Genomic DNA, 26,599 nt, shown 5'->3' on the forward strand with positions numbered 1-26,599 from the left:
ATCTGATAGGAAGTGCTGTGCATCCTCTGTATCCCTGCTCAAAGTTGTAGGACAAAGGTGTGTCCCACCAGGGCGACTTCTGGGCAGCCTGTGCTCAATCTGGGGTCACTGACCCCCTGAGCAGCTTTTTACCCCCGGGAGGATCCTTGCTGTCCCAGCTCCTTGCACAGGCTCCTTCCACTGGCAGCACAGAGATTATTCACACACAGAATCCTTTCTTGGCAAGGACAGAAAATGAAAACAGCATTTTTTCCTCATTTCCCCCAACCCCCAAAGCTTCATTTCTGCAGAAGCCAATGGAGCCAAAAAAGGGACCAGACAACACATCAAGCACTACCCATTTAATCCAGCTCCAGTTCCTCATTTACCAGTGTCAGCCTCCTGCCCAAGCTTTCTTTGGCTTTCATCTCTTCTTTTATCTGCATGCTGTCTCTGGTTTGCCCCTTCTGGTTGCTACTGCTTTGATCTCTTGAACTTCTGCAATCCAGACCCAAATCCATGAGAGCTTATGATGAAGAGTTTCCAGGTTTTTTTTCTGTCGTTACACTCTTTAAATTCTTCCTTTGTTTCTCCCCTGAAGCTTCTGGCAGATTTTTTCTGTGCAGCAAAATGAAGATTTTAGATGTCCAGCCTGGGCAAGTGATGCTTTGACAATTCCCCACATCCTTGGACATTTGCATCCCTGTGGTTTTTGTTTCTTCCATCCCAACCCAGTAGCAGAACCCCTGTGCAGGCTGAGGCTGTACCTGTCTGGGAGAGGTCTACAAGAACCCCAGAATTAATTGTAGAGTTTTGCCTATACCATGTTATCTGGTTTCTATGTGGCACAGAGGGTGTCTACTGTTCCATAATTAAATTTATAAGAAAAACATGGGAGCCACGATGGAAACTGTGTGCTGACTCATTTGATTTCAGCTATTTCTTATCCAAAGGTGGATGGTGATTCTTTACTTCATCATGAACACAGTGAGAAGAGGAAAAAAAGGCAGCAGCAGCAGGACAGACAGGTTTTTCAGCAAGTTTTGCTATTCCCAGGTAGGGTTGTAGGCATTATGGGGGGGTTCATCTTCCCCATGCTGGAGAATGCAGGAGCATTGCAGCAGAGCAGAGCAGGGCAGGGACTGTGGATTCCCTGTGAGTGGCACTCAGCCTGCTTGCCCAGAAAGCAGCCCCTCATGCTGTTCTCCAGTAGTTTTACAATAGCTGTGTGCAAGGGAAGTGTCCTCATTTTTACTGAGACATGTGGGAGAAGAAAAACATGAGAATACATGATTGTGCTTTGAACTTCCTAGTTCTTCACCCTAAGGGCCAGTGTCAGGGCAGACTGTCCTGTCTGTGGCCTCTGGCTGATAAGGACTAAGTTGAAAAGGAGCTGGGGTCACTGCACTGACGTGTCTGCCCCAGACCCACCTGGGGCAGCCCTGTCCCCTCACCCCCGCACCACTGCAGGGTGGGGGCTCCTCTGCTCCAGAGCCCTCAGCACTGGGGCAGCAGGACCTGCCTCCCCCTCACAACCAGCCATCCCCAGCTCAGGGCCCTGCTGCCTCTGCTCAGGCTGATTCCTTTTGAAAGCAAAGCACATAACATAAGGCCTGTGTTTATTTTTCCCTTAAATTAGGGTGGCTTGATTTTAATTGAGAGATCTGCCAGAATAAGGCACATTGGTGCAGCTGTCATCAGAAATGCATACTTGCTTTTTTTCTCCTCCTTTCCTTTCCTTTCCTTTCCTTTCCTTTCCTTTCCTTTCCTTTCCTTTCCTTTCCTTTCCTTTCCTTTCCTTTCCTTTCCTTTCCTTTCCTTTCCTTTCCTTTCCTTTCCTTTCCTTTCCTTTCCTTTCCTTTCCTTTCCTTTCCTTTCCTTTCCTTTCCTTTCCTTTCCTTTCCTTTCCTTTCCTTTCCTTTCCTTTCCTTTCCTTTCCTTTCCTTTCCTTTCCTTTCCTTTCCTTTCCTTTCCTTTCCTTTCCTTTCCTTTCCTTTCCTTTCCTTTCCTTTCTTCCTTCTTTCCTTCCTTCCTCCTTCCCTTCCTTCCTTCCTTCCTTCCCTCCTTCCTTTTCCTCCCTTCCTCCCTTCCTCCTTCCCTTCCTCCTTTCCTTCCTCCTTTCCTTCCTCTCTTCCTTCCCTCCCTTCCCTCCTCCCTTCCCATCCTCTCTTCTTTCATGTATCAATTTGCTTGATGCAACACTTTCCAGGCTGCCCCACTTCCAAAGAACAAGACAAAAGGGGGAGAATTCCCAAGGGAATCTCAGGGAGCCCCAGGAGAGGTGGGACATTTGTTCTGGTGTACCTGGTGACACCCTGGTGGCACTGGGCAAGCTGTGGCTGCACGGGACACACTGACAAACCTCTGTCTCATAAGGAGTTTTCCAATGCTGTAGCCCAGATTTCCTATAATATCTCTGGACTTTGTGTAGCTGGATGCTGAAGGAAGGCTCCAGGTTCATACCATTCCCAGACCCAGAGCTGGACAGCTGGTGGAGAGTAGTCCTGGGTACAGGATACTGGGAATGCCTCTGAAAAGAGCAGCTGTCTGACAGGGAGAGGGGTCTTGCTGGCACCCTGTGTGGCATCACCACCCCAGCATCCTCTAACCTCCCTAGCCCATTGCTTTGCATCCAAGAAGTCCACTTGACATTGTGGAAAGCAGTCAGGGAGATCCAGCCCCGCCTGATTCTTTTTCTCATATGGAACAGCTGGAAAAAGTATCCTGAGAAACTGGCTGACCTTTTTGATGCATTCAGCTGTCTAGCCTTATATTTGTTGTCCTTTAAATAATTTGTCAAAAACCAAACAAGCCCAAAACAACCAATCAGCAGGAAAGTAAGAGCCCAAACAAAACAAGAAAGGCTTCCTTTTCCAGCCTTGCCCTTCTGCAGTTGCTGGTCTGAAGAGTTTAATCTAAAGCAGGCTTTGGCAATTGCTGGAGAAAGCAATGTCCGTGATGGGTATTTAGAGACCAGGGCTTGCCTGCCATACACTGCCCAGGGGTTTATTACCTGCTGAAAAAGCTTAATGTGCTTCAGGTGCTATGTGATGTCCAGATGTCGTGGCAGAAGCCGCTTGGAGAGTGCTGGTGATAGAAATGCTGCTGGGTGAATGCAGAAACATTAGTGCCAAATGTGATATTGAGTCCCAGTTCATCTATTTGCAGAGAAACAGGCTGAGCTGCTCAGGGCCAGAGGCCCATCCACGCCAGCACCCTGTGCATGGCAGTCAGCTGTACTAGGTGCTTAATGCACAGCATCAGGGCATGTAGATCATGGCTCAGGGCCAGTGATTTGTGGTGCTGGGATTTCCGGAGCCAGACATAGTGCCTTTGTATTTAACAGCCCCTGGTGAGTTTTGTTTCCAGGAATTTACCTAGCTAATTCTAAATCCGTTTGTACCCACAGTTTCCTGTGGCAAGCAGTTTCACAGCTTAACAACACATATTGTTGAGGGTTGCCCATTTTTTCATACCCTGAAGCTGGGTGAGTGTTCTCTGCTGGATGCCACTCAAGACCTGCCCCGGATCCAGCTGACACAGGAAAAAGGATGGATGGGTGGGTGGAATCTGAAATAACGTTGCTGTTGTGATCAGATGTGCAGTTATCAGTAAGCCACAAGCAGGCTGTGTTTCAGGAGCCAAGACACAGCTCCTCACCTGCCTGGTTGCTAACAGGTTGCATGGGGTGTCTGCATTATGGACAGAGGGAGTTTTTGAGAATGAACAGGAGAAGAAGGGCACAATCTGGGTAGGGAATGAAGGGCAGCATGGAACCAGATGTGTTTGTAGATCAGTAGAAGATGGTGAGATTGAAGGCAGCACCCACTGTCAGGAATGTGGAAATTGTGTTCTAACAGATTTATGCCCAGGTCAGGTAAGGAAAAGAGAGCTGCAGGCTCTGATCTGCATGCAAAGGCTTGGAAGCAAGACCTTAAAGTGGGAAACCCTAAAGGAAGAAAGGACTCAGCACCCATTGTTGGGTGACAACATGAGGGGACGGATTCCTCTACAGAGGTCAGTGAGACCAACCTGGCAGACACAATTGTCCCTTTCATCTGAGCAGTGACAGCTTTTGAGCTAAAGCCCACCAAGTGGCTGGGCTCTGGCAAGGTAGAATAGCTGTGTTTAAATTAGGTCACACAAGAAGTTCAACTTACCAAAGCTACCTGCATCATTTCTACCCTTATCAGGAATAGTAGTTGTGGGAATTGTTCAGCAAGCTATGGCTCAGGCATGAGGGATTCAGAAATTGTTTTCAAATACACATATGGTAAAAGCATCACGGTGCTTTATTTCCCTATGAACACGAGTGATGAAGCAGAAGTGGGAATGTCTTCTGCTTTGAGTCCAATTTCCAGAATTGCTCTGCTCCCATTTAGACAACAAAGTCATTGTCCAGATGTGGGGAAGAGACAGTCAAGGGATGGTGCTGAGCAATCCTGTGTGGCTCCTTCCTCGAATGAGAAATTCAAAGCCTCCTCTGCTGACTGGGAGCCTTATCCAAGGGCTATTTATGGATCCAGAGGCTGTTTAAAAGCTTCATGGTTGACCTCAGGCACACGCTGGATGGTCAGCACATTTTTCTGGGAAAGCAGAGCGCAATTCAAGATTTCTTGTAACTTTTTTTGTTCACCTGACACATGTGCTCCAAAGACAGTGAAAGATGAGAAAATAATATGGGCTTGATAAATGACCGAAAGAAAGTTTCCGATCCGCAGCGGTTCCCATTATTCTTATTCTTGGCATCAGCACAGTTATGGCAATCTCCCTCTCCCCCCCTTCCCAAGCTCTACTCCCTTAACTTTTTTTTTTTCTGTCAAATTCACGGGAGTGGCACCTGGGAGCATTTTGACCAAGGGGAAATTGAGCAAAGTTGCCTCTTTTCAAATACATTTTCTTGAGGGACTGGAATGAATGAGAATCATAGTCATAACATGGCTAAACAATCTTTGTTTAACTTAATGCAATATAATAACCTAAGTGTTGCAACACAGCTCCTTGCTGTGACATCCTTTTTCCATTTGCTTAATTTTCACCCCAAACACACGCTGTTAATAAGCTGCTGAGAAAATACAGCTCTTGTGACAAAATCCAGAAACTGAGCCCCTGTATGGTGTGTTAGATACACAACTCTTATTTGGACTGGCAAGTGGCACTGAAATTGGTATTGCAAAACAGATCCATTTTTCTTGCTGCCAAATGTGATGGACAGATGAAAAGGGAGGCTTGGAGAAGTGGATGGCAATAAGCAGAGAACAAGTAAAATAAAATCCCTGACAGAACGGTAACGTGTGAGTTAGAATAGGCACGTGATTGCCAGGAGGGAAATGCAGGATGCGGGGTGCTTTGTCAACAGCCAAAGTTAAAATAAATGTCACACTGGCACTGAAAACTACAAAATTAAACTCCTCCTGGTGATTTATAATTTATGAGAGAAAAAGGCAGACAGACACCCAGTGACTGAGCTCAAAAGAAAAACTCCTATTGATTTTAGTGGGTTTTGGAGAGGATCCAGTGCAGTAAAGGTTCAGATCTGATCTCTGGAGTCAGAGTATGTTTGACCAGTGATTTTAATCAGCAGAATCAGGCTCTTAATCACAGTTTGGTTTACATTTACTGCCTTTTTACTCGCTTTGTAGCAAATCTGGAAGTCATACTTGTTCTTTAGGAGCTAAGTGAAAGTAAATAAAGACTGCCATAAAATTTGGACATCTTTAAATTAAAAGACAATTACATTAAGGAATATGAATAACCCTTTCCCCTTCATTTTACCAAACCAGCCCAATGCCTTAGAAAAGCCTGAAATAAACTCTGGTTTTGTACAAACTACAATATCTTGAAAGTTTCACAAATTGTCCTGCAGATAGCTGGAGAAAGGAGATTTCTCCAAGAGAAAATGCAAAAGAATGTCTTCCAGAGTGAAAGCTGAAAAATGCATTTTATATCATTTATAAAAAGTAATTCATACAAAAATCACATGGTGCCATGTGGAAAATAGGAAATAAGATACAAAGACACTGGTTCCCAGATCTTTATCCTTCCCACAGCTACATCATTCTGAGACTTTTTCATCAGGGATTTCCAGACTTCAGCTGGAGAGTGCATTTGCCAGGCACTGAATGCTGAGATCCAAAATGCAAAATCAAGGACAAAAAAAAAATTCAACTTTGGCCACTCAAACTTTTTCTGAGAGTCTCAAGTGTGTTTTAGGCAGCAAGGCCAGTGTTTGTGGAAGGAGTGTTCAGCACAACATTGCAGGAAAGGAAATGTTGTACAGAGGTATCCACTTCTGCAGCAGTGGATGGTTTATAAGGATATGAAAAACAGATAAATGCTGCTGAGGCTCTCCACACATTGGAAGTGGCTGTGCAGGGGCTCTGTTATCCTGGATGATTTGGCACTGGCATTCAAAGCAAAGAAAAGGCTGTTTGACACACTTCCCTCAGGAACACTGAGCTACTGACAGGACTGGGGGGAGCCAAATGGACTGCAAGTGATCTACCAGGGATGGAGAATTCAAACCTATTGTACCTGGCTATTAATGATTTTATTCAGTTATTTAAGTTATTTATTTTATGAGTAAGTTTTCCTTTCAGTTAGACCCTCTGAAAGCTGGAGACAATGTGAGTTATTTTAAAATAACAGGCAGATTTCAAACCTCAGAAGCCTATGACTTCCCAAAAGAAGGAACGTTTCAGATGATAATTAACAAAATTACTTTTCTGTAGTCTGACTGTAGTTTTTTGCAGAATCTCTTGCTTTATCTGCGAAAACCAAATAAAATGGGCGATTAACAGTTTCCAGTGTTCCAGAAGTTACGTCAGGCCCTGTCAAAGAGCTCCTGGCCTGTTCAAAGGGCTGTCTGAAGGGATTACAGCTCCCTCTTGCTGATGAGATCCTCTGCACAGAGAACTGGCTCAACAAGGCTGAGTCAGAGTCATGGATTTGTGAGCAGAGTCCTTTTGAAGAGCCAGGAGAAAATCCTTCCCCGTGCCACCCCCCTTCTGCTTCTTGCATAGAACCGGAGACAATCCTGAGCAGAAATTTCTGGCAGCCAAGAGCCACCATATGGCACAGGCACTGCTCTGGTGCAGAGCCTGTGGCTGTGATCATCCAGGAGAGGAAGGACTAACTCTGTGGGATAGCTGGAAATCACACAGCTGACATGGGGAGATGTCTTAGCAACAGCACTAGGAAAGGAAAGAAAACCTGAAGACAAGAAAGAAGGCAAAAGGTACTGCCTGCTTTTGGGAAGAAAAAAAAAGTATTATAGCTGTTGCTCTAATGCATAAACATTGGGAAAAATCTGAAAAGATCTCTACTGTGAAGAATGGAGACATTTTCATTGTTTGAAGGGGAGTTTTGCTGCTGGGGATGAGAAATTAAAACAGCTGCAAGGCCTTTGATTTGAAGGAAAAAAAATTACTCAAAGTATGGGCAAGATTGCCTACATAAGCTACAAGTGGAGACAAACATGAATCACATGAACAAATAAAAACTCCAAGGAGCAATACCCAGAAACTTAGTGCTGTCTGTCTCTGTGAGACTGGGATTAGATCACACATTAATTGTGATTTTTGTTTGACATTAAAAATTCCTTTGGAGCAAGTTTTGTGTAACAGCAGCATTGCTGGAAAGAAAAGGTCCTGAAAAATATCTTCATAGTTTTCCGTGTATGTGTATAAATATTAGACTGCCTTCCTTTTAGACATGCCACTGAACTCTGCTCTTGTTTGCATGTTGAACCTGGAAAATTCTCAAAAGTTTTGCCTACGGATAATTCATGAGTTAAAACCCAAACTGAAATGCCAAGTTACAACTTGTAGAAATGTTAGACAAATATAACGACCATATTTTCCAGTTACCTAATGCCCACTCAAAATATAAACCCCAAAAGAACAGAATTGTTTTCATTGCTGTTAACCAGACAATATCACTCCATCTAAATATAGTATGTGATGAAACCAATTTAAATATTGTCCAAGTATTTAACACTGTAAATATTAGACTTAACACTCCATAAAAACAGGCTTTGATGATGTAGGCTGACAAAGGGAGACTAGTTAATTGCAGATTACATCATGGCTAGGACAGCATCACTTCTAGGACAGCCACGATAAATGTGAGGTGCAAAGTAAATGTAATAAAGTAAAAATAGTCTCTGTTCAGTGTTCACCTTTATCAGTTTTGCTAACCTTTCTTAGCAAAGACTGGGGGAGAGATGTAGTCCTAGGTAGAGAAGAATCTGGAGTGGTGAAGTTTGCATTTAGAGCCTGATTCAGAAAAACATCCAAATCTGTGTTTGACTTCTAGGATGGGTTTGTCCTTTTCACTACAACAGGGCTCACATGTCCTGACATTTTCCTGCAGTGGGAAGATTTCCTGAGTCACGGTCTGAATCTGCCTCATGGTCTTATAAAATATGGCACAGCTCCATCAGGGTTGCAGACACAAAATTTTAAAGCTTTTGGTTACTGATAACTTCAATGGATTTCTTAAACTTCTGAGTTCCGATAACTATCTTGAAAATGGGGACATTTTCCTGGCAATACAGGCCTGATCTTCTTCTTGTAGCAACCTGCACCCTTGTGTGTCTATCAATCTGAATTAACCTTCCTTGACATCTGGCCCGATATTAACATAAAGATGGATTCTGCCCTGTGTTTTAAAAGTACAGTTTTGTGGTACCTCAAAGCCTGGAGGTGGGATGTGTCCTCATGGGTTTAGCTTCAGGCTCATATTAGCAGGAATTTCAGCTTGTAGGTGAAGTCTGGCCCCTCACTTGAACTCCTGAATGGGATGGAGGCATCCATTCCATCATCCTGTCCCCTCCAGCCAGGGCTCCCAAATGTGCCAAAAAGAGGCCTTCACTCTCACTTGCCCAAGACATCAAAAGTGAAGTTCAATGGACTACAAAAAGTGCATTGATTTTCCTGAAAGGACAGTGAATAACTCTGTGTAAGTTCTCAGCTGTTGTTGTGCTGAGCTGATAAAGTATCTTAGAGGGGACCTCATTTATTGTTGAAATCACTGAAGGTGCTTCTGGTGGCTGATGCCACCAGCAAGTGGTTGCCACTGTATTTTGGGCATAAAGGCTTTGTAATTCCCAAAATGCTGTTTGCCTCTCTTATTTCATGGATCTCTTTTTCTCTCCTTCTGCTGAGTTCTTGCACTTTCTACAACATCCTTCAGCACCCAAAGCACCTAAAATCAGTGATGCTGGAAAGATCCTTCTGCTAACAAAAGATCTGGTCCCATAGTGGCTTGTGAGGCCTGTTAACACATCAGAGTAAAATCAAAATAATGATCTTATATGGAATAAGTGAGTCCAGCTGTCAATGTTGACACTCTTGAGCCATGAAAGGAGAAATGTGATATAACCTTGGGTGACTGTGGTTTATGCAGGCCCAGCACCATTGCCTGACTGTGTTTGCCTGCACACAGGGATGGATACCTGCAGAGACGCAGTGGTTTTGGTGACTTCATCTGGAGCTGGTGGTCAGCATCAACTCAGCAGCAAAGCCAGGACTGGCTATGAAAACTGTGTATGTGTGTGTCTTTGCTTCTCCTCCCTGCTGGCTGATTGCTTTCCTCTGTCACAAGGGACACAGGATCACCCTCAGCCATGGTCCACTTTGGTGTCTGTGCTGGAGAGGAGAGGTGTGTGTAGCACAGATTGCAGGGCACAACTTCCACAGGCCAGGAGCACACTGGTCATAAGAGCAGGCAGGAATGGGATGCAGGCCCTCCTCCAGCTTCCCTTGTTTCTACTGTATTTGTCTGTCTTAATTAACCCTGCACCATGTTACTGACCCAAAGACATGGCAACAGCAGTGTTGAGAACTGCAGGGATTAAGACATTTGCGTTATAATACCTCAGCCATGAGATCATGAATGCCCTTGTGCTGTATTTTGTTATCCTGGGTTGATAATGGGGGCTGATAAAACTCCCACTTTCTCTCTGTATTCAAGAGAGTTAATGTGTCTGGGCTCGTGAGATCCCGGCAGGCAGAGAAAGCAACAGCACAGAGTCCCCAGCCTCGGATGTAATCAAGTAATGAGGCTGTTTGAGGACATTACTTGTTAACATATTAGCAGGTACCAGGGGTAAGTGAGTGTTTATTTAGTCCTGGTGTAAAAGCATGTCTAAAATGATTTATGCTGGAAGCTGTTTCACAGCAAACAGGCTGCTTTCATGAAAGCGGGTCAATCACCATCTCCCGTCTGCCCTCATAAATCATATTCAGGTGCTAATGTAACCAAAAGGTTTATATAATCTGCACAATCAGCATGGAGGTCTGGGTGGATACAGTAATAGCCTGCCTGCATTAATGCCTTCTGCCTCTAAAGGTTGATATTTGAGGGGAGTCAAATGATTGATTTAAAGAAGAAAGAAAAGAAATAAACTTCCATGACAAGTAACAAAGTGTATGTACAGTTTTCCAGCCACATTTTACACACACAGGAGTAACTTGCCACTGTTGAGATCCGCTGCTGGGGCTGGTTTTGCATCAGGATAACTTCCATACATATTCTCTAACAGAAAGTGGACTGTGATTTTAAGGTAACAATGACAGATACCAGAAGCACAACACTGTAAAACTGGGATTTGCTTTCTATGTTCCCCAAATTTCTCTGGTTAAAGGTTAGTTTCACATTATTGAACTCTTTTTCATACTGGTGGAGGACTCTTTTGAGAGATGACATAGTGTGGAAGGACCTTCTGGACCTACATCCAAAACACAACTTCATTAAGTTCCATCTTGAAAGTTGCCACAGGTCAATTTTTTCCGCTATTTACTTCTTCATCCTCCCTCTTCCTGAGGAGGGTTACAAGACCACATTTCCCTTCTTCCCAGTTTTCAGCTTGAACTTATTCATTGCCAGCTTATTTTGGTAGACAGATTTTATCCTATTCTTCCTATTCCCTTTCAGATGCCAGCAGTGTCCTTTAGTTTAAATTGCTTTTCTCTCCCACATGTGTTTACCACTGGATAGGTTTCTACCTTGGGTCTTCTTGAGGTATTAGACCACACAACACACAACCCCCATAAAATCTTCCATTTTTTTTTCAGACAAAAATCTTATTTTAGTTCCCATTAATCAATAGTATCTTCTCTCAGCTTTCAGTGGTTCCCACCAAGCAAGAGAAACCATTTGTCTCATAAACCAACTTGGATCAGTCTTACAATGGCACACATCCTTGAGCAGCACACAGCTCCTATTTACAAAGCTGCAGCTCCCTCTTTTGCTAGCAAATCCTTCAGCCAGCAATTTCACAAGCACTGTTAGTGCTGAAAAGAAGGTTTCAAAACATTGTACCATAATACTTTGATTTGGGAACGATGTTTCATGAACACAAGAGGTGAACATATTTTTTCTGAGGAGCAGCATCATGTTACTTGTTTGCTCAAAGTGTCTGGAGACTTACTGATGGACCATGAAGTCCAGACTGCAGGTAATGACTGTGCTTGGACTTCAATTGTTAATTGCTCTTCATTATTTACTTCTTATGAGTCATATTATACCATTATAAAGTCAAAAAGCATTAGGAGTTGAATATGGACACAGAAAGGATACTGAGCAAAATAAATAACCAGCCATGGGTAAAGATCAGTGAATATTTGGTATGAGCAGATTGAAGTTAGCAAATCATATTAAAACTTAGTGTTTGGTGACTAAATGTAAGTAAGAAAAGAATTTGTGGGAGCATTCAATAATAAAGAAGGGGGTTTTTGTGAGCAAAGCTAATGAAGCTGACCTCTGTTGTATTGTAAGTTTGTTTGTTTGTTTTATTTTTTTTTCTTTCCCCATCACAATAACCCACATTTGTTGGTAATATTCTGTACTGGGTTAAGGACAGCCAAGCTTTTTGTATGAGATTCACCTCTTACAACAGCAAATAAAAAGGATTAAGTCAATCCAGACTGTGGAATAGCTCACAGAGACTCAAGAATGTTGAGTTTGTTTAATGTGCATCATAGACAAACAAAGCTGCATCTGCAAGGTGTGTGGTAGTTCAGTTACAGAATATTGCATGTTTGGGACAATTCCTGTCTGATGTCCCTTTGAGTTAATTTGTGGCAGACCAAAGGAACCCTTTACAACAGGCAGAGGTGCTGCTCAGCTGCTAAGAAAGCTGGTTTGTGAAGAGCAGGGGCATGGTGGGTCTAGAAGAGTTCAGGTCTATATGTTAGGTACGTAAATGAGATGTTCTTTCTTGAGAAAACTGATCTCAGGATGGTCTGAGGAATAAGGACTTCCAAATGTTCTAGTAATTGACTAAAAAATGTTTAGACAGTGACTTCTTTTTCCTACAAGAAAGTAGTGGCATCAGTCCTCCTTGATTTTGCTTATTTGTTTTAGGCTCTATAGAGAAAATGCTGGGAATCACAGTCAGTACTTGTACCACCTTGTATTTTTCATGCTTTATTTCATTCCTGTTCAAGTAATTGAGGTAATGTGACAAGGGTCATTGAAATTTGTCTGAAATATTCTTCCCAAGTCTCTTTGAGCTGTTTATTAATTAGGGTGTGAACTTGGCTGGGTGTTGGTTTGGGTGTTTTGCCAAGTGCACTGCTCTCCAGAGATTTGCTGCGTGATGTTGGGCAAGTCTTCCTGCCCCACCAGCCTGCTCTGTTTCACTTGAAGTTCCTTGGCACTGGTGTTTCTGTCTGGCTGTAGGCATGGCTTCCACTCAGCATGAGGATGGGGGGCCTCAAACTACACAATTCTAATACAAAAAAACTAAATTTACGGTACAACTGTTTATTGCACATAATGGATCAGCTTAACTGTGTCATTCTCATTCTGAGAATCTCATTTAAGCTTCAAAGCCATCACCACAGGATGTAAATAGTCTTTCAAAAATCAAGTAAAGATGACACACATGAGCTGACTTTTTAATTTTTTTACTCCAAGACATGCACATATTGTGGCTTTTTTCTGTGACAATTTATTTCAATTTCATTCCTTTCTCCAAGAATTATTTATTGACTTAAGCCATTTGTCACTTAGACAATCACTGTGATCTTTAATTCTGACTTAGAAATCAATATAATATGCGACATAATTAATATACCTATTGCCAGTAATTAGACAGGTCTACCCACTTGTCCAGCCAGCAACATGCATTTAAAGAAGAATGCTAAAAATTGTTTTTTGACGTTACCAGTAAAATATACAATTAGCCATCAGGCCAATGGGAATCACTTGTCATTTATCTGTCCTAGGAAGGAAAATAATACAGGATGGAACAGAAAATGGAACTCCCTGGATTGGTACCCTCAGTTTTTGATTCATCTATCCAAGATAGCTGAGGTGAATGGAAGAGATGTTGCGCAATGACCTTAAACAAGATAACTGTTGTTTAAAAGACCAAAGGTAAGGAAACAAATTTTCACCCTTTCACTGCAGAATTAAAGGTCAAACTACCTGACTCGTAAAACACACCTACTGAGTAACCTTGCTACCCAAGCCCCTGTGACAGCCTTTCCTCAAGGTTGTAAGATGAATGTAGGGTAATGTTTAACAGAGCTGGGAAGAGAAAACAGAAGAGAGTGGGATGTGGTGCTGGCAAAGGCACACACATGATCTCTCTGGTACTGCTGAACTGGACTGCAGGGACTGTGGGGACACATCCTCCATGCCCTGGGAGAAGCCCCACGTAAAGATCAGGAACAATATGAGCCAATGCTCTTTCATTTCCTTACCACACTTTTGTTACTGCCCGTGTGTGAAAAAAATATCCCTGAGTGGCCAGCCAGGCAGCAGTCACAAGTTTTTTTAATGTATAATAGCACTCATCCATTAACCATAAATAATCCATATTTATCCAAGGGGTCCCTAACAAAGCCATGTGTACATTGCACAGAGCATTAGGCTATCAAGGTATAAACTATTTAAAGCAGTCAGTGTTTGAATTGTCATTTCTCAAGTTTAACATTATGTTGTTTCAATATCTAAAGCCTCCTTCCCTATGCAGCAAAAATGCAAAACACATTGAGAGAAAATCTAACACATACTAACTTGATTATTATGAGTGCTCTGGATTGTGTCACAATTCACTATTAATTTAGACCACATTCCAGTGGCTTCTCCCTTCCCTCTGCATTCTGGACCAATCTGTCAGGGAACTACACCCCCGATTAAATAAAAAATGTATATTTGCATCTATGTATTTTAAAGTCTGCTACTTGGAGGAAATGTTTGGGATATGCAGTTTAAGGAGCATTATTTTCCATTAGCAACTAAAAGGGATGGACTGATTTTGAGGGTCGCTGGCATAATAAATTTATTCTGGGCGTCAGGGACATCCACATGGTCAATTCTGTGAATACCATCATGGGCTTGATGGCGAGGTCTGTCTCACCTCCTCCTACCCATTAACCATCAGTAACCAAATGATGGTTAAATCCCCTCCCTGAGAAACTGTTACAGCCAGAACCAATTTCTGCTTTGGGAGAGGTGGAATGGCCTTGTGGTCACAGCTCCAGAATATGATTCAGCAAAACTGGTTTGTGTTTTCTCCTCTTTTATAGACAGCCAGTTTTGTTCACTTTCCACCTGTATAGTGAAGAAAATTAATTTTCCTATTTTCTCAACAACATAAATACTTTGGGGTAAGTTAATCTTAGCTAGTGCTATGACAGTACTAGGCACAATGGCATCCTTCTCTTAATAGAACTATTGTGAATGTCATATTTATTTAGGATATTTTGACATCACTGTGCCAAAAGCAGCTGTTGGAAGGAAATGCAAATAATGCATATAATCAGACTTTTCAAAGGCGTGTTTTTTAGGGGAGTTTTGCTGATTTTCTGGCCACAGATTATGCAATCAGTATGGCAGGCATGTATGAAAGTGGCAATAACTATTTCTGGTGATCTCTGTTGCTCATTCACAAGTTGAAAAGCCAATCTTCAGAGCACCTTTTAAAAGTCTCACAGAAAGAGTTCAACTCCTGGCAGAAAATTGCTCAGAATTCACCCTACACAGCAACAAAAGGACAATGTCATGGTTTATCTCCACCAGAACACTGGACAGATCCCTCTCAATCCATGAGGTTTTGATGAATTTGTTTTTCGTGCTTGGTGGTGGTAGTAAATTTTGGACAAAGAATTTGGGATCCAAACTGTTTGTAGCTGGACAGCCCAGCTGCAATGTCTCTCTCCAGTTTGTACCCAGAGGGGGCCATAAACACCCAGCTGAGCACTCCCATCTGAGTTTCATGCTTATGGGAGAGGAGCACGTCTCTCAGGGAAGACATCAGCTCCTCAAGTCACTGTCAGTACGCGTGGGACAATAGTTTGAAGGATTAAGTGAGAGACCAAAAAAACCACTTTATGATCTGTGCGAGGCAAATCCCATAGGTACATCTCCTGAATAGCAGAGGTTTTCAAAGGCTGCCTAGGGCGGGCTAACTGCAGAGTCTTGACCCCAGGGAGAGCAAAGTTTAGCAAATATGTGGCAGAGGTGGGGGAAGATCCTTCCCTCCCTGAGTGGTTTTGCTTTAAAAATGGCCTCTTCATTCTCCAGAGACACAGGCCTTTTGTGTGCTGATGCTCAGCTGCTCCTCCAAGGGATAAAGCCAGATTATGCAGGGTTTGCTCTGGAAAGACTGGAGCTGGGTTCCAGCCTGATACCTCAAAGTTATTAGCTACAGCTCCAGTGTATCCTTGTTGCTTCCTGCCCTTTGTGGTAGTGCCCAAGTGAGGACACTTGTCACTCTACACTCCTGCTGTATCCTACAGCCCAGCAAGTACCTCCAGCAGTACTCTGTCAATCCTGCTGATCTTTTCCACTGACTGGAGAGGGAGCCTGGTGCAGGTGTTTCAGTGAAACTTATACAGTCCAGATGTAAATCCAGTGGCAAGTCCCTCAGGATTAGACATGTCTGGAAATGAACTTTATTGGGCTGATAAGATTTCTGAGCATTTTTTCCACAGGAAACCCACTGATTTTCATCTCCGGGTTTGGCATGCAAGCTCCCTAAGGCTCCTGGAGAGGCATACCTTGGATTGCCTGTGACAAGATATGAACAGGAGAGCTCCAGCTGACACGAAGGGCCAGGCTGGGATGGCAGTTAGGAAGGAAAAAACACTCTATTCTTTACTGTCGACTTTGAAAATGTGTTCAGGAAAGGATTACAATGTCAAGATTGTAATACTGGTTGCGTAAGGATCGCTGTTTGGAGGAGTCGTTTTTTGGAGAAAAAGCTGAGAGAAGAGACCATTCACTTCATTCCTGCAGATACACCAAATAAAAAGGGATCAGCTAAACCACAGACAAGCCCCTTTTTGCTTTTGCAACTGTTCATTTTTTCCATGAGAGCTCAGATCATGGAGCTAAAATCCAGTAATGGATTGCAGCCCATGGCTTTGCAATGCCCTAGACCAGGCCGAGACTGAACTCAAATGGAGTTGATCCCCAATTCTCCAAGCTGCAGCAGGGCAGGCGATGGTCTGAGCTTCAATCTTCACACAGATGAAACTGCTGCAGTGGGACTGGTTTCTGGGCTGATGTTTTTCATCTCTCAGTTACTGAGAGCCTGAGAGGAAGCAGGGAAACATTATCAATTCCCTCTGTTCCAAACCATCCGTCTTTCTCTGCTGGCATACCTGACAGCTCGAAAATGATCAGGTAGTAGCTGCTTTTTGATTTCTTCTCTTATCTCTAATCCACTGTCTCGTGAAATGGCACGTTAATGCTTTAAGGACGTTCTAGCCAGGGGAGTGTGCTTTCCCCTCTAGCCAGCAGGTAGAGCCAGCAAGCCTTGCATCGTGTCACAGGTTAATGGCAATTTCACAGAAACCTGGATAAACAGATCGCTTCCTCTCTCCCTTCCTCCCTTCGAGAAAGTCCTGACTCTAACAGTAATCCTAAAAACCTGTGCAGGGAATGAAGAGTCTCACCGCTGGAAAATACTTGCAAAGGTGACTTTCTCTAATGAAGATTTCAGCATTTGCTCAAGTGACTGCACAAGTTGGACCAGGAGATGGGAATTGCACTGGATGTAAATTAGCATCCAAACCGACCTAGCTCTGTGATTGGAGGGGGGGTTTAAGTAGGAAAACAAGAAAGAAGCTTGTGTAAAACATAGACATATATCTAAGACAAAACCTAAATAATCCTACAGACAGTAGTTATATATAAAGAATATATAAAGAATTTTTCATTATAGCATATGCACACAAATACCTTTGATTATATTTGTGAATCCTTAGACTGTTGCATTTCAGCCCATGATTAGTTTGAATTTCATTTTAATATCATTAATGACCATAGGTTTAATTTCTCATTTCAAAAACATTACTGAGATTATCATTATTTCACTTTTCATACAAAACTTGTAGTTACTCTTTTTCCCCCAGTGCTTTTAAAATCCTTTTGAAACTGCTCTCCAGTCCAATTTCTAAGCTTTCCCAGCACAGCCATTTACCTCTGATAGGCACAGTTTTTCACAAAGAGGTCAAGGATGGTGAAAGTTGCTATCACATCACAGGAGTTGATAGTGCTACTTTCCCCTCAATGCTTTCTTTTGCTTGCCTTGCAAGGCCTCTTTCAGTTCCCTTGACCCCGCTGCCCTGCTCCTTTCTACTGATACAAGAGAATTAATAATAGAGCTCCGGTTTTCACCGGAGCCGCACAACCACTGGGATATGGCAGTAAAACACACAAGCAAACGCTCAAAACAGCAAAGCCCCCCCACCTCCTGGAATCCATTTTCCTTGATGCCTTTGATCTGGGGCAGGTGGGAAAGAAAGCAAAAGGCCTTTGGGAGAATTATGACCGCAGTGCCTTCCTAGGTGGCACGGCCGCTTCCTTGAGAGTGGCGGTGCCATTAATGGCTCCTTTGTGCCAGCGTGTATCAGACCACCAAGGCATTTACCCAAGGGCTAGAATGCGTGTAGAATAAAAAGTAACATTTTGCAGCTCCTTTCTGAAGGTCAGATTCATTTCGGTCACACGGCAGTTCATGCTCAGGCAGATGGGCAATGGGACAGCAGATTGGGGGAAGAAGAGGTTTTCTCATCTCTGTTCTGTGGGAACAGCCATAACTTCTCACATAAATGTACTCTCCCTCCCCCATCCCAGCTTCCTTAAACCACTGGACAAATCCCCTTTTGATCCATCTTCCAAAATCCACTAGCAAAGAGAAACAGCTCTTCTCTTTCCACAATGTCATTGTGGCCTAAAAGGTCATTAGTGAATAAAAATCCATCTCTGTTCATGTCATTTTCTGCTGTTGCAGTTGTGTCTTGGCAGGACTACCAAAATTCTGGGAAAGACTTCCCATAATTTGCAGAGATTAATTGCTGGACAGGTGATATGGGTAACCCTGTGTCAGTTATATACAGAAGAGGTCAAAGATCCGTGGAAGTTTCCTCACAGACTGTGAAGAACCTTTAAAAGCAGAAGTCTCTGAAAGAGGTGTTCTTAATCTAATAGACTGAATGGAGGAATGAGCAGGTTGTACAAACTCCTTGAGAGTGCTATGCCCTGTCAGTGGTGTCAGGCATGAGGAAACTCTAATTGTGGCTGAGCAGGGGATAGCCAGATTCTTCTACAGAAATCTCTGTCTCCCTTGCCCTCTCATTCTGCTCCTGCCACCTCCTCTCTTCCCCTTGGTGCTCATCCACAGATCCCAGCCATGCAGCTGTGCCCATTCCATGGAAGAGTGTGGAACCTCTTGTTGTGGAGGACAGGTTCAGGAATGCTTTCAAGCTGGGTGTCCCCAGGCAGCATGGCTGCTGAGTTTGCATCAAGCAGTGCAAAAGCTGCCTTAAAACAAAGCAGAAATCTGACTATCAGGTTAATCTGCCCTGCATCCAGCTGCCTTGCTTTGCAGAGAAACACAAGTGCATATTTCCCCATTTTTCCTGAGTCTCCAGAATACCCTTTACAGTGAAGGCTGAAGACACAAGCACTGAGGTGGGCACTGGGTGTCCAAGGCAGTGTTTGAGTGGAATTTCGATTTACAGCCACAGTGGCTTTGGAAAAGTCATCATACTTTTGAAACAGAAGAAAGAAACAGAAAAAAAATATATCAAGGGGATGGTAATGTATCTTTATAAGATCTTTTGTGATAAATTCTTAGTAAAGGTCAGAGAAGCCCATTCAGACTGAATAAAAAAAATATGCTTGAACCCATGATTGTTTGGCTGGCTTGACTTCTCCAGTCTCCTGCATCTGTGAGTGAAGTATTGAAACCAGAAATTGAGAGCAATTCCTTTCCCCAGCTACCATTTTCAGACAGCACTGCTCAGTCGTGTAACTCCCTGAAGACATTAAAATGTCTTTCCCTTCCTGTAAGAGAAGATTTTCTTTTCCTTTTCTTAAGACATTAATTACAGGGTCACTGACTTTGGCAGATTACTTGCCAAATTGAGTTGCATCCCGATATCCTATATTTTATTGGGATGACCACCCATCTTGACAGCCAGCTTGGGTTTGACCTAAGATTATCCAACAATGAAATGATGACTCTTTAAAGGGAGAGGATGAATGGCTGCTCAAAAGTGATCTAAGATCACTGAACAAAGCCACAAGCACTCACCTTTCTCCAGCTCCTGGCCATATGGACCAACTTCTCCTTTTGTCTCAATACCAACAATCGCAGAGTTGCATGGGGGGTTTAATCTGCTAGGTGATCTGTCAAAAAAAAAAAAGTTAAACATTGCAAATCTCTTCTTATTAGGGTGGTTTTAAGCTGGATTAAAGAGGAGGACCGAATCTTCCATAAGTGTGATTGTCACCACAAAAAGGTGACAGAAGTAAATGCCTGCTCTGGCATCAGCAAGAACCTGGTGAACTTTGGGAGAAGTAGCATTTCCTCCTGGAAGTGGAAATTCCCGCAGGAATGGACCACAGGAAAGCACAGGAGAGCTGTGAGCCTCAAATCAGGTCAGTATCTATGCTGTACAGGACTCTCAAAACAAGGAATGGCATTCACCACCTGACACAGGTGGGGGCTCAGAAGGAGCAGCAGAAGGAGCTCAGGTTTGTCTCCTCAGACCAGCAGCAGATTCATGTGGAAGGGGGCACACAAGCTGATTCCTGGGTTCAAAAGTCTTTCTCATCCCTTTCTTTGACATCTTGGTCTCTGGTTTTATGTAACACAGATGCAGAGCCATTCACTGGATTGCCATAAACACTCACCATTCCACTGCCCATTATCAAACTGAAACAAGCTCTCTGGCACTTTAAATTGAGAGATGTTTGTAAAAGAAATCCAAAATACAACTTTTCAGCTTGTGTTTTGAAGTTGATGGTAGACAATCTCATAATTTAGTAGCTATGACAACAATGTGATTTAACACAGAAATTCAGCCTTCCTGATGCTTGGTGGAAAAAGAAGTGGCAGATATTTTTATTGGCCCACCTGCAGGGAGGGGCTGAAACCCCAGGGCTGGTGGAGACAACCGCTGGCTGCAGTTTGGGATCAGCACAGTGTCCTTGCAGAGTCGTGGGTCTGGCTGGGGCATTCCTTCATCAACAGGCACCATTTATCACCAAGATGCGGCCGGGTTCCAACAGCGACAGAAGGAAAACACTGGCAATGTTTTCATTAAAAGGTACAAAAGATTTGCAGTGTAGCTGACAGAGGCCATATGTGACCTGCTCAGTGTTCAGCAGGGCTGATAAAGAGCAAAAGGAGCGTCCTGTGAAGGTAAAGCTATACCTCACCTTAATGAACAGCCACTCAGGGGTAGGAGGTGGGAGAGGACGATCAGATTTCCCCTGACCTGGAGTTCAACTTCTTTGGATGCAACCAAGAGTGGCTGAGATAGCAAGGTAACTCAGAATAAAGAGAGTGAGAAAGGAGGGAGACCCTTTTTTTCTTACTTAATGGAAAATCTTAGCCTGGGGCTGTTCACAAGCTGCCAGCAGCAACAGGGATCTGCATGCAGACCACTGTGTTCTGTACGTCACAGCAAAACCTTACCAGGAAAAGAACCAGGATGAGTGCAAAAATGTCTCCTGTTTTCACACGTGGAAGCATTTTAGAGGTGTGGAGGAGCAAGAGCCACCCATTTCCCCTGTGGCAACTTTGCATGTCAATTTTGCACACCTGTGATCAGCCATGGCCATGGCCATGGGCAGCATCACCAAGGCCTTGGCAGACAAATGAGGTGCCCCATCCTTTTGGGCTCTGTCAAGAGTTCAGAGAGCTGCATCTCCTCATCTTATATGAAGGACAAATAGAAGTGCTGTAGGACTGTGGGCAGCAATTAAGACAATTTCTTACAACAGGGAGCCTGCTCTTCTCTAACCTCAGTCAGCACAAGATGCCCATCAGTCCTGTTCACCTTCCTACTACTCTTCCCTTTTGCCTGACATTCCATAGTTATGTGTTTACAGAATGTCTCATATTTGTTACCTTTTTTTTCATGCTAGTGTTTTCAGCTGCTACTGTGAAATCAATTTTTTAAAAAACCTTACTAGTGCAGCACAGGAGAGATGGTCTGTACAATCACACCAGATGTAAGAGAAGAAGGAAACAAATCTCAACCTTATTTCATGCTGTTGAAAAACACTTGAATAAGTCCAAACATTTCCTCAAAGTTAAACTGGAGGTCAGAGACAGAGGAAGAGACTTGAAGTTGCTTCATTCCCTGTAGGCTCGAGATCACACTAAAGTACAGCTTGCCTGTAACACCAGGCACTGACACGAGCCAGCTCTGGGGTGGCACTTGGCAATGTTCAATTCAGCCAGACCAGAGGCTGCAATTCCTCTGGCTGAAGGCATTTGAGTGCTAATTCACCTGCCAGTGGCTGGGGCCCTGGTTACCGCAGTGCTGCACAAAATACACTGCAAATGTCATATCAATTAGTCATGTGAACCACAGAGAGCTGAACGTCCGCACAGCTAAAAGGTTAATAGAAATAACTATATTAAAAAACATTATTTATTGTTTCTTCAAGTAGCAGGCCTTCACAGCCCCATGGCTCTGTGGCTGGAATATGGTTTCACAGAATTTAGGTGGGCACTTGTTGAGGTGTGTGGGGGTAAGGTTTGTGTCCCAGCATCCTGACACCCTTTGCTTGTATATCACTTGTACCTCACCTCGCTCCTGCCCCCTGCTCGCCTCCTTCACTGCCCCAGCTGTGCAAAGGAGGCTTTGTGGAGCTGGCAGGGTCAGTGATTAATTACACAAAGACAAACAGAGTTAATATTCTTCCTGGATAGAACTAATTACTCAAGTGTTTGCTTTTATAAACCTCAGATTGATTGTTTCAGAGACAAATCAGTCTAATTGAAAAGACCGTTTGTTTCCAAGAGAGGAAAAATAACATGTTTGTGCATCATGGACTGGGGAGGCTTTTTTTCCTCTCCTTTTCAAAAGGGAGGCAGTGAAAGGGTTGGTGCATATTGTTACACCCTCACTGGACATCAGAGTGGCTGTGCCTCAGCCATTCCCAGACCATTTCCCCTTTCACACAAGCTGTTATTTCTCTCACCAGCACTTTGTGGAGGATCATGGGGTGTGAGGTGGAGGGTATGCACATACTGAAAAGCAGCCCCAGCCCAACATGCTCAGGATTGAGTTGAACAAAGGCAGGAAGAGAGAAGGGGCACAAGATACACTCGTCTTTTTCTTGTATATTCTCTGAATCAATTCATGAAGCCTCTCCCTTCTGGGAAACTGAAAACAACTGGCATATAATTTCTGCTCCAGTGCACTCAAAACACTTTACTGCCTTTCTGCTGCCTTAGTCTGGTGTGTCATCTCCTACTCTCTGCTCTCCTTGGCACTTCACCATCTCAGAGCACTTTGAACTCCTTTGTCTTTCCTTGCAGCCCACCCTCTCTGATGTCTTCTTTCACCGATGTCTCCTCTGACCTTTTTCATTTGTGTTTGTTCCTTTCCAGTAGATTTAAGCAGACAGGACTGGATTCATGGAGCAGCCATGGGACAAGAAAGATCCTGGGTGCCATAAGAGAAAGCACTGGCACATGAGACAAGGTACAACAGAGAGCTGGCATGAAATGCATGCCTGGGCTCTTCCCCCCTGAGAAACCTGGCCAAAGCAAGGACTGGAAATGGGGTTGCATCTCAGGAGGAACCTTGAGTATTGCTATTGTCCAGGAACACAGACTGAGGCTGGGCATCAATCTCCAGCTCCTGATCCCACTTACAGTACCGACCTGCTCAGCTTTTGTCTGCATCACTGTCCACATGGCCTCTTGGGAGTGAAGGGAAGAGGTTCTTGCTGTGGAAATGGGTTGTGAGTGAGCAGGATACTTGTAGGCCATTCAGTTCAGGTTACTTTTAGTTAGGGAATCACACTGGTCATGATAATGCAGGAGGCAGATGAAATTCTGTGCCCTTTGTCATGTGGACCAGCAGACCACTTCCCATTTTTGGCTCCCAAAAATGTCTCAACAGAGATGCACCACATCATTTTGCTCCCTGCTGTCTGTCACTTGAGTGAGGCTGCAGGACATGAAGGCCACCTTCCATTCTGGCTAGAAATAATCAATCTTAGATTATATGTGCTTGGTGATGACTGAGAAAGGGGAAAACCACCTCCAAACAAATCAGCTGAACAGAGGCAGGGGCACCGAGGGACTGATCTGAGAGTGAAGTGGCAAAGCAGCCCCAGCAGCTCTCAGAGGAGGCATGAGAGAAGCACCAGAGAGCAGGCAAGATTTAGTGGCATCATCCTGGGGGAGAAAAGTGGATGCTTTGCAGGCAGAAGGAGAACCATGTGCAAAGAAACCATCTCCCACTGCTAGTTTTCAGCTGCTTGTTTTCAGCTGTGCTTGAGAAAACACAGCAACAGGGTCATTCTTCATAAATAAACACTCATAGCATCCGCTGCTTAGCCAGGGAAAATAACACTGTAGGCATGTGCTAACTAGCCATGTCTGAGAGGAGCAGAAATCTCACCACTGGATTAAGCTGAGAAAGTGGAGGGAAACTCCAATAAAACAAGTCTGGCCCAGTTGCTGTCTTGCTTTTTTTTTTTTTTTTTTTTCCTAAAATAAAAAAGATTTAATGCCAATTTCTCCATTCTCCACCAGCACCAAAATCAGGTGAGCATTTTGCACATTGAAAGAATACAAACCACAAAGCAGACAAACACTTTTTCAGAAATGCTCTTATCAGGCAATTATCCAGCCCTCTTCTTAGGCCATGACAACAATTATGGCATGCTGCTGCCTCCTGCACTTCGACTTAGGACGAGAAAGCCCAGCAGTACCCTGTAAATCCCAACACTGCTGACAGCCAAAATCAGGAGCAGCTCGTTCCCCTGGGAAGAAGGTTTGTGAGAAAGGTGCTGAGCTTTCCTTACCCATATGCTTTCTGTTCTCACTACATCTACGCCTTCACCCGCTTTTTGTTTATCTCTGTCACAAAGTTCATGTGTGCGAGCCTAGAACTGAGGAGGATTTTCCTTTTCCCTTCCCCACTTCCCCTCCTTCAGGAGAAGACACTTTTAAAGTATTTGAGCATTTTCTTACAAAAGGCTCTTCTCCAGCTCCTGGCCTTCCTTTGCTATCCCTCCTTTTTGTTCTGGATGAATTATATGGTGTCAAATGTCCACAGCAGCATCCCTGCTCTAGTCCAGCACTGCAATGTGCAGGAGATGCATGGTGGAGAGGAAGGAGTGCAGAAAGAAAGGGATGTTTAAAATTGCTGACCCTTTACAATCATAATGCTGAGAGAGGATATATTTTTCATGTGGGAGGGCTGGGCAATTTTCACAAAATTGCTGGGCTGTTTGGTGATCAGGCAGGAATTCAACTGCAATAACATGTTCTCCAGTTTCCTAGCTGAATACCAGGAGGTTTGGAGGTGAAGCCACAAAGGTTGACACCTTTGATCAAACCTTTCCTGCTCTTGGCAGGGGTTGCTGCTCAGAGTGTGATCCATGTCTTTATGGAGATAACAACAATAACTTTCCTCCTTCAGTTTCAGGGCTGGTTCCACAGAAAGCACCTGCTGGTCCTGCTGTAATGGAGAAATGCTGCAGAGCAACAGCCTTTCCCCAGGCTTAGTGGGAGCAGTCAATGGAAATTATTTGAGACATTTGCTCTTTCCCTGTTTCACTTGCAGCTATCATTTCTCATTTCTAGTTGCTAATGACAACCACCAGGCTGATCAGCAGTAATTCCTCTCTGCATATTGCAAAGAAAATCAGTGGATTTTTTACAGAGTGGGAAAGCAAAGGACAGGGAAGAGCAAGGCTTGCCCAGCACCACCCAGTAATCCAGTGACACACAGACAGATCTCTTGAGGCCAGATCCAGCAACAGAGCCCAGAAGAAATGCTACCTGACAGTAAATGTTTCTTTAGCCTACATGCACATATACACAGATGACAGGGTAAAAATTGCACATAATATTTGGTAACAGTACTGCAAATTGGTACCTGCCAAAATGTTTTCCAGAAGCAGCCCCAGTTTTCACTGTCAAACAGACAACATGATTGAGCCAGTCATCTTTGTAACCCCCTCCCTCTTGCTCTCCTTCTTCCTGCCATCCCAGTGACCTTATCTCATCCTTGAATGCCAAAATTCAAACCCCAAATATGAAGAGTTTTCCCAAGTGTTTCAGGACAAGAGGTTTGTGGAGATTAACATGCCTGAAACCAAACAGACTTTACAAAAATCAAGCTGCAAAGTTCTGGAATTTAGTACACAAATACACAGCCTTTCTGCAGGTACTTCTGCTTTTATATTTTAAATCAGTGTAGTCTGGGAGGAGAGGAGAGGAGAGGAGAGGAGAGGAGAGGAGAGGAGAGGAGAGGAGAGGAGAGGAGAGGAGAGGAGAGGAGAGGAGAGGAGAGGAGAGGAGAGGAGAGGAGAGGAGAGGAGAGGAGAGGAGAGGAGAGGAGAGGAGAGGAGAGGAGAGGAGAGGAGAGGAGAGGAGAGGAGAGGAGAGGAGAGGAGAGGAGAGGAGAGGAGAGGAGAGGAGAGGAGAGGAGAGGAGAGGAGAGGAGAGGAGAGGAGAGGAGAGGAGAGGAGAGGAGAGGAGAGGAGAGGAGAGGAGAGGAGAGGAGAGGAGGCTTGGTTGATTTGAGTAATTCCCTGCTGCTGTTTAATCCACTGAACAGGCAGACACCTTGCAGGGCTCATATTTCAGTTTTTCAAGCACAGTGTAGTACTGCATCAAGCAAACCCCTTCCAGAATATCTACAGAACTGCTATAAAGAAGACCTCTTTCCCATCCTTACCTCACATCAGAATGAAAGAAATTAGTAACAGAAAATACACGCCATGATTTTTCTCTCTTTCTGTTGCATTTGTTTTCTGGCATCCTATAACACCATTCCATAATGTTGTGTCATGTACTGAATGCTTTTCTGGGAAATTAAAACATAGAAACATGGGTTTTGCTTCAGGAGTGAACAGCAGTTGACAGGAGCACTTTGTGGTCAGATATGGCTACTGTAAATTTTATTGAATTTGAAACAGACACTGAAAGGCAAATCACTTTGCAGATGTCAGGGCAATTCGATCTGCAAGGAACCTGATCCTACAAGCTTCTGCACTGCACTGACTTTCAAACATTAAGAGATTTTAAACATCTGAAACAGTCACTAGAAGTTAAATGCTCTTGCTTATTTGTAAGCACAACCTTGCAGCCCACAGAAAGGATTTGAGT

The 26,599-nt window shown here is 43.8% G+C and overlaps 1 protein-coding gene across 1 annotated transcript in view; it reads right to left on the bottom strand.

Annotated features, from left to right (window-relative positions):
* Positions 1-26,599, bottom strand: part of SLC5A9 (solute carrier family 5 member 9) — a 144,311-nt gene that overhangs the window by 33,921 nt on the left and 83,791 nt on the right. The window contains exon 3 of the mRNA XM_063407121.1: positions 19,541-19,635. Coding sequence (XP_063263191.1) covers positions 19,541-19,561 — 21 coding nt within the window. The 5' untranslated portion in view covers positions 19,562-19,635. The remainder of the gene's footprint in view (positions 1-19,540; positions 19,636-26,599) is intronic.

The sequence above is a fragment of the Prinia subflava genome, chromosome 10, assembly GCF_021018805.1.
Source record: "Prinia subflava isolate CZ2003 ecotype Zambia chromosome 10, Cam_Psub_1.2, whole genome shotgun sequence".
Taxonomy (NCBI): Eukaryota; Metazoa; Chordata; class Aves; order Passeriformes; family Cisticolidae; genus Prinia; species Prinia subflava.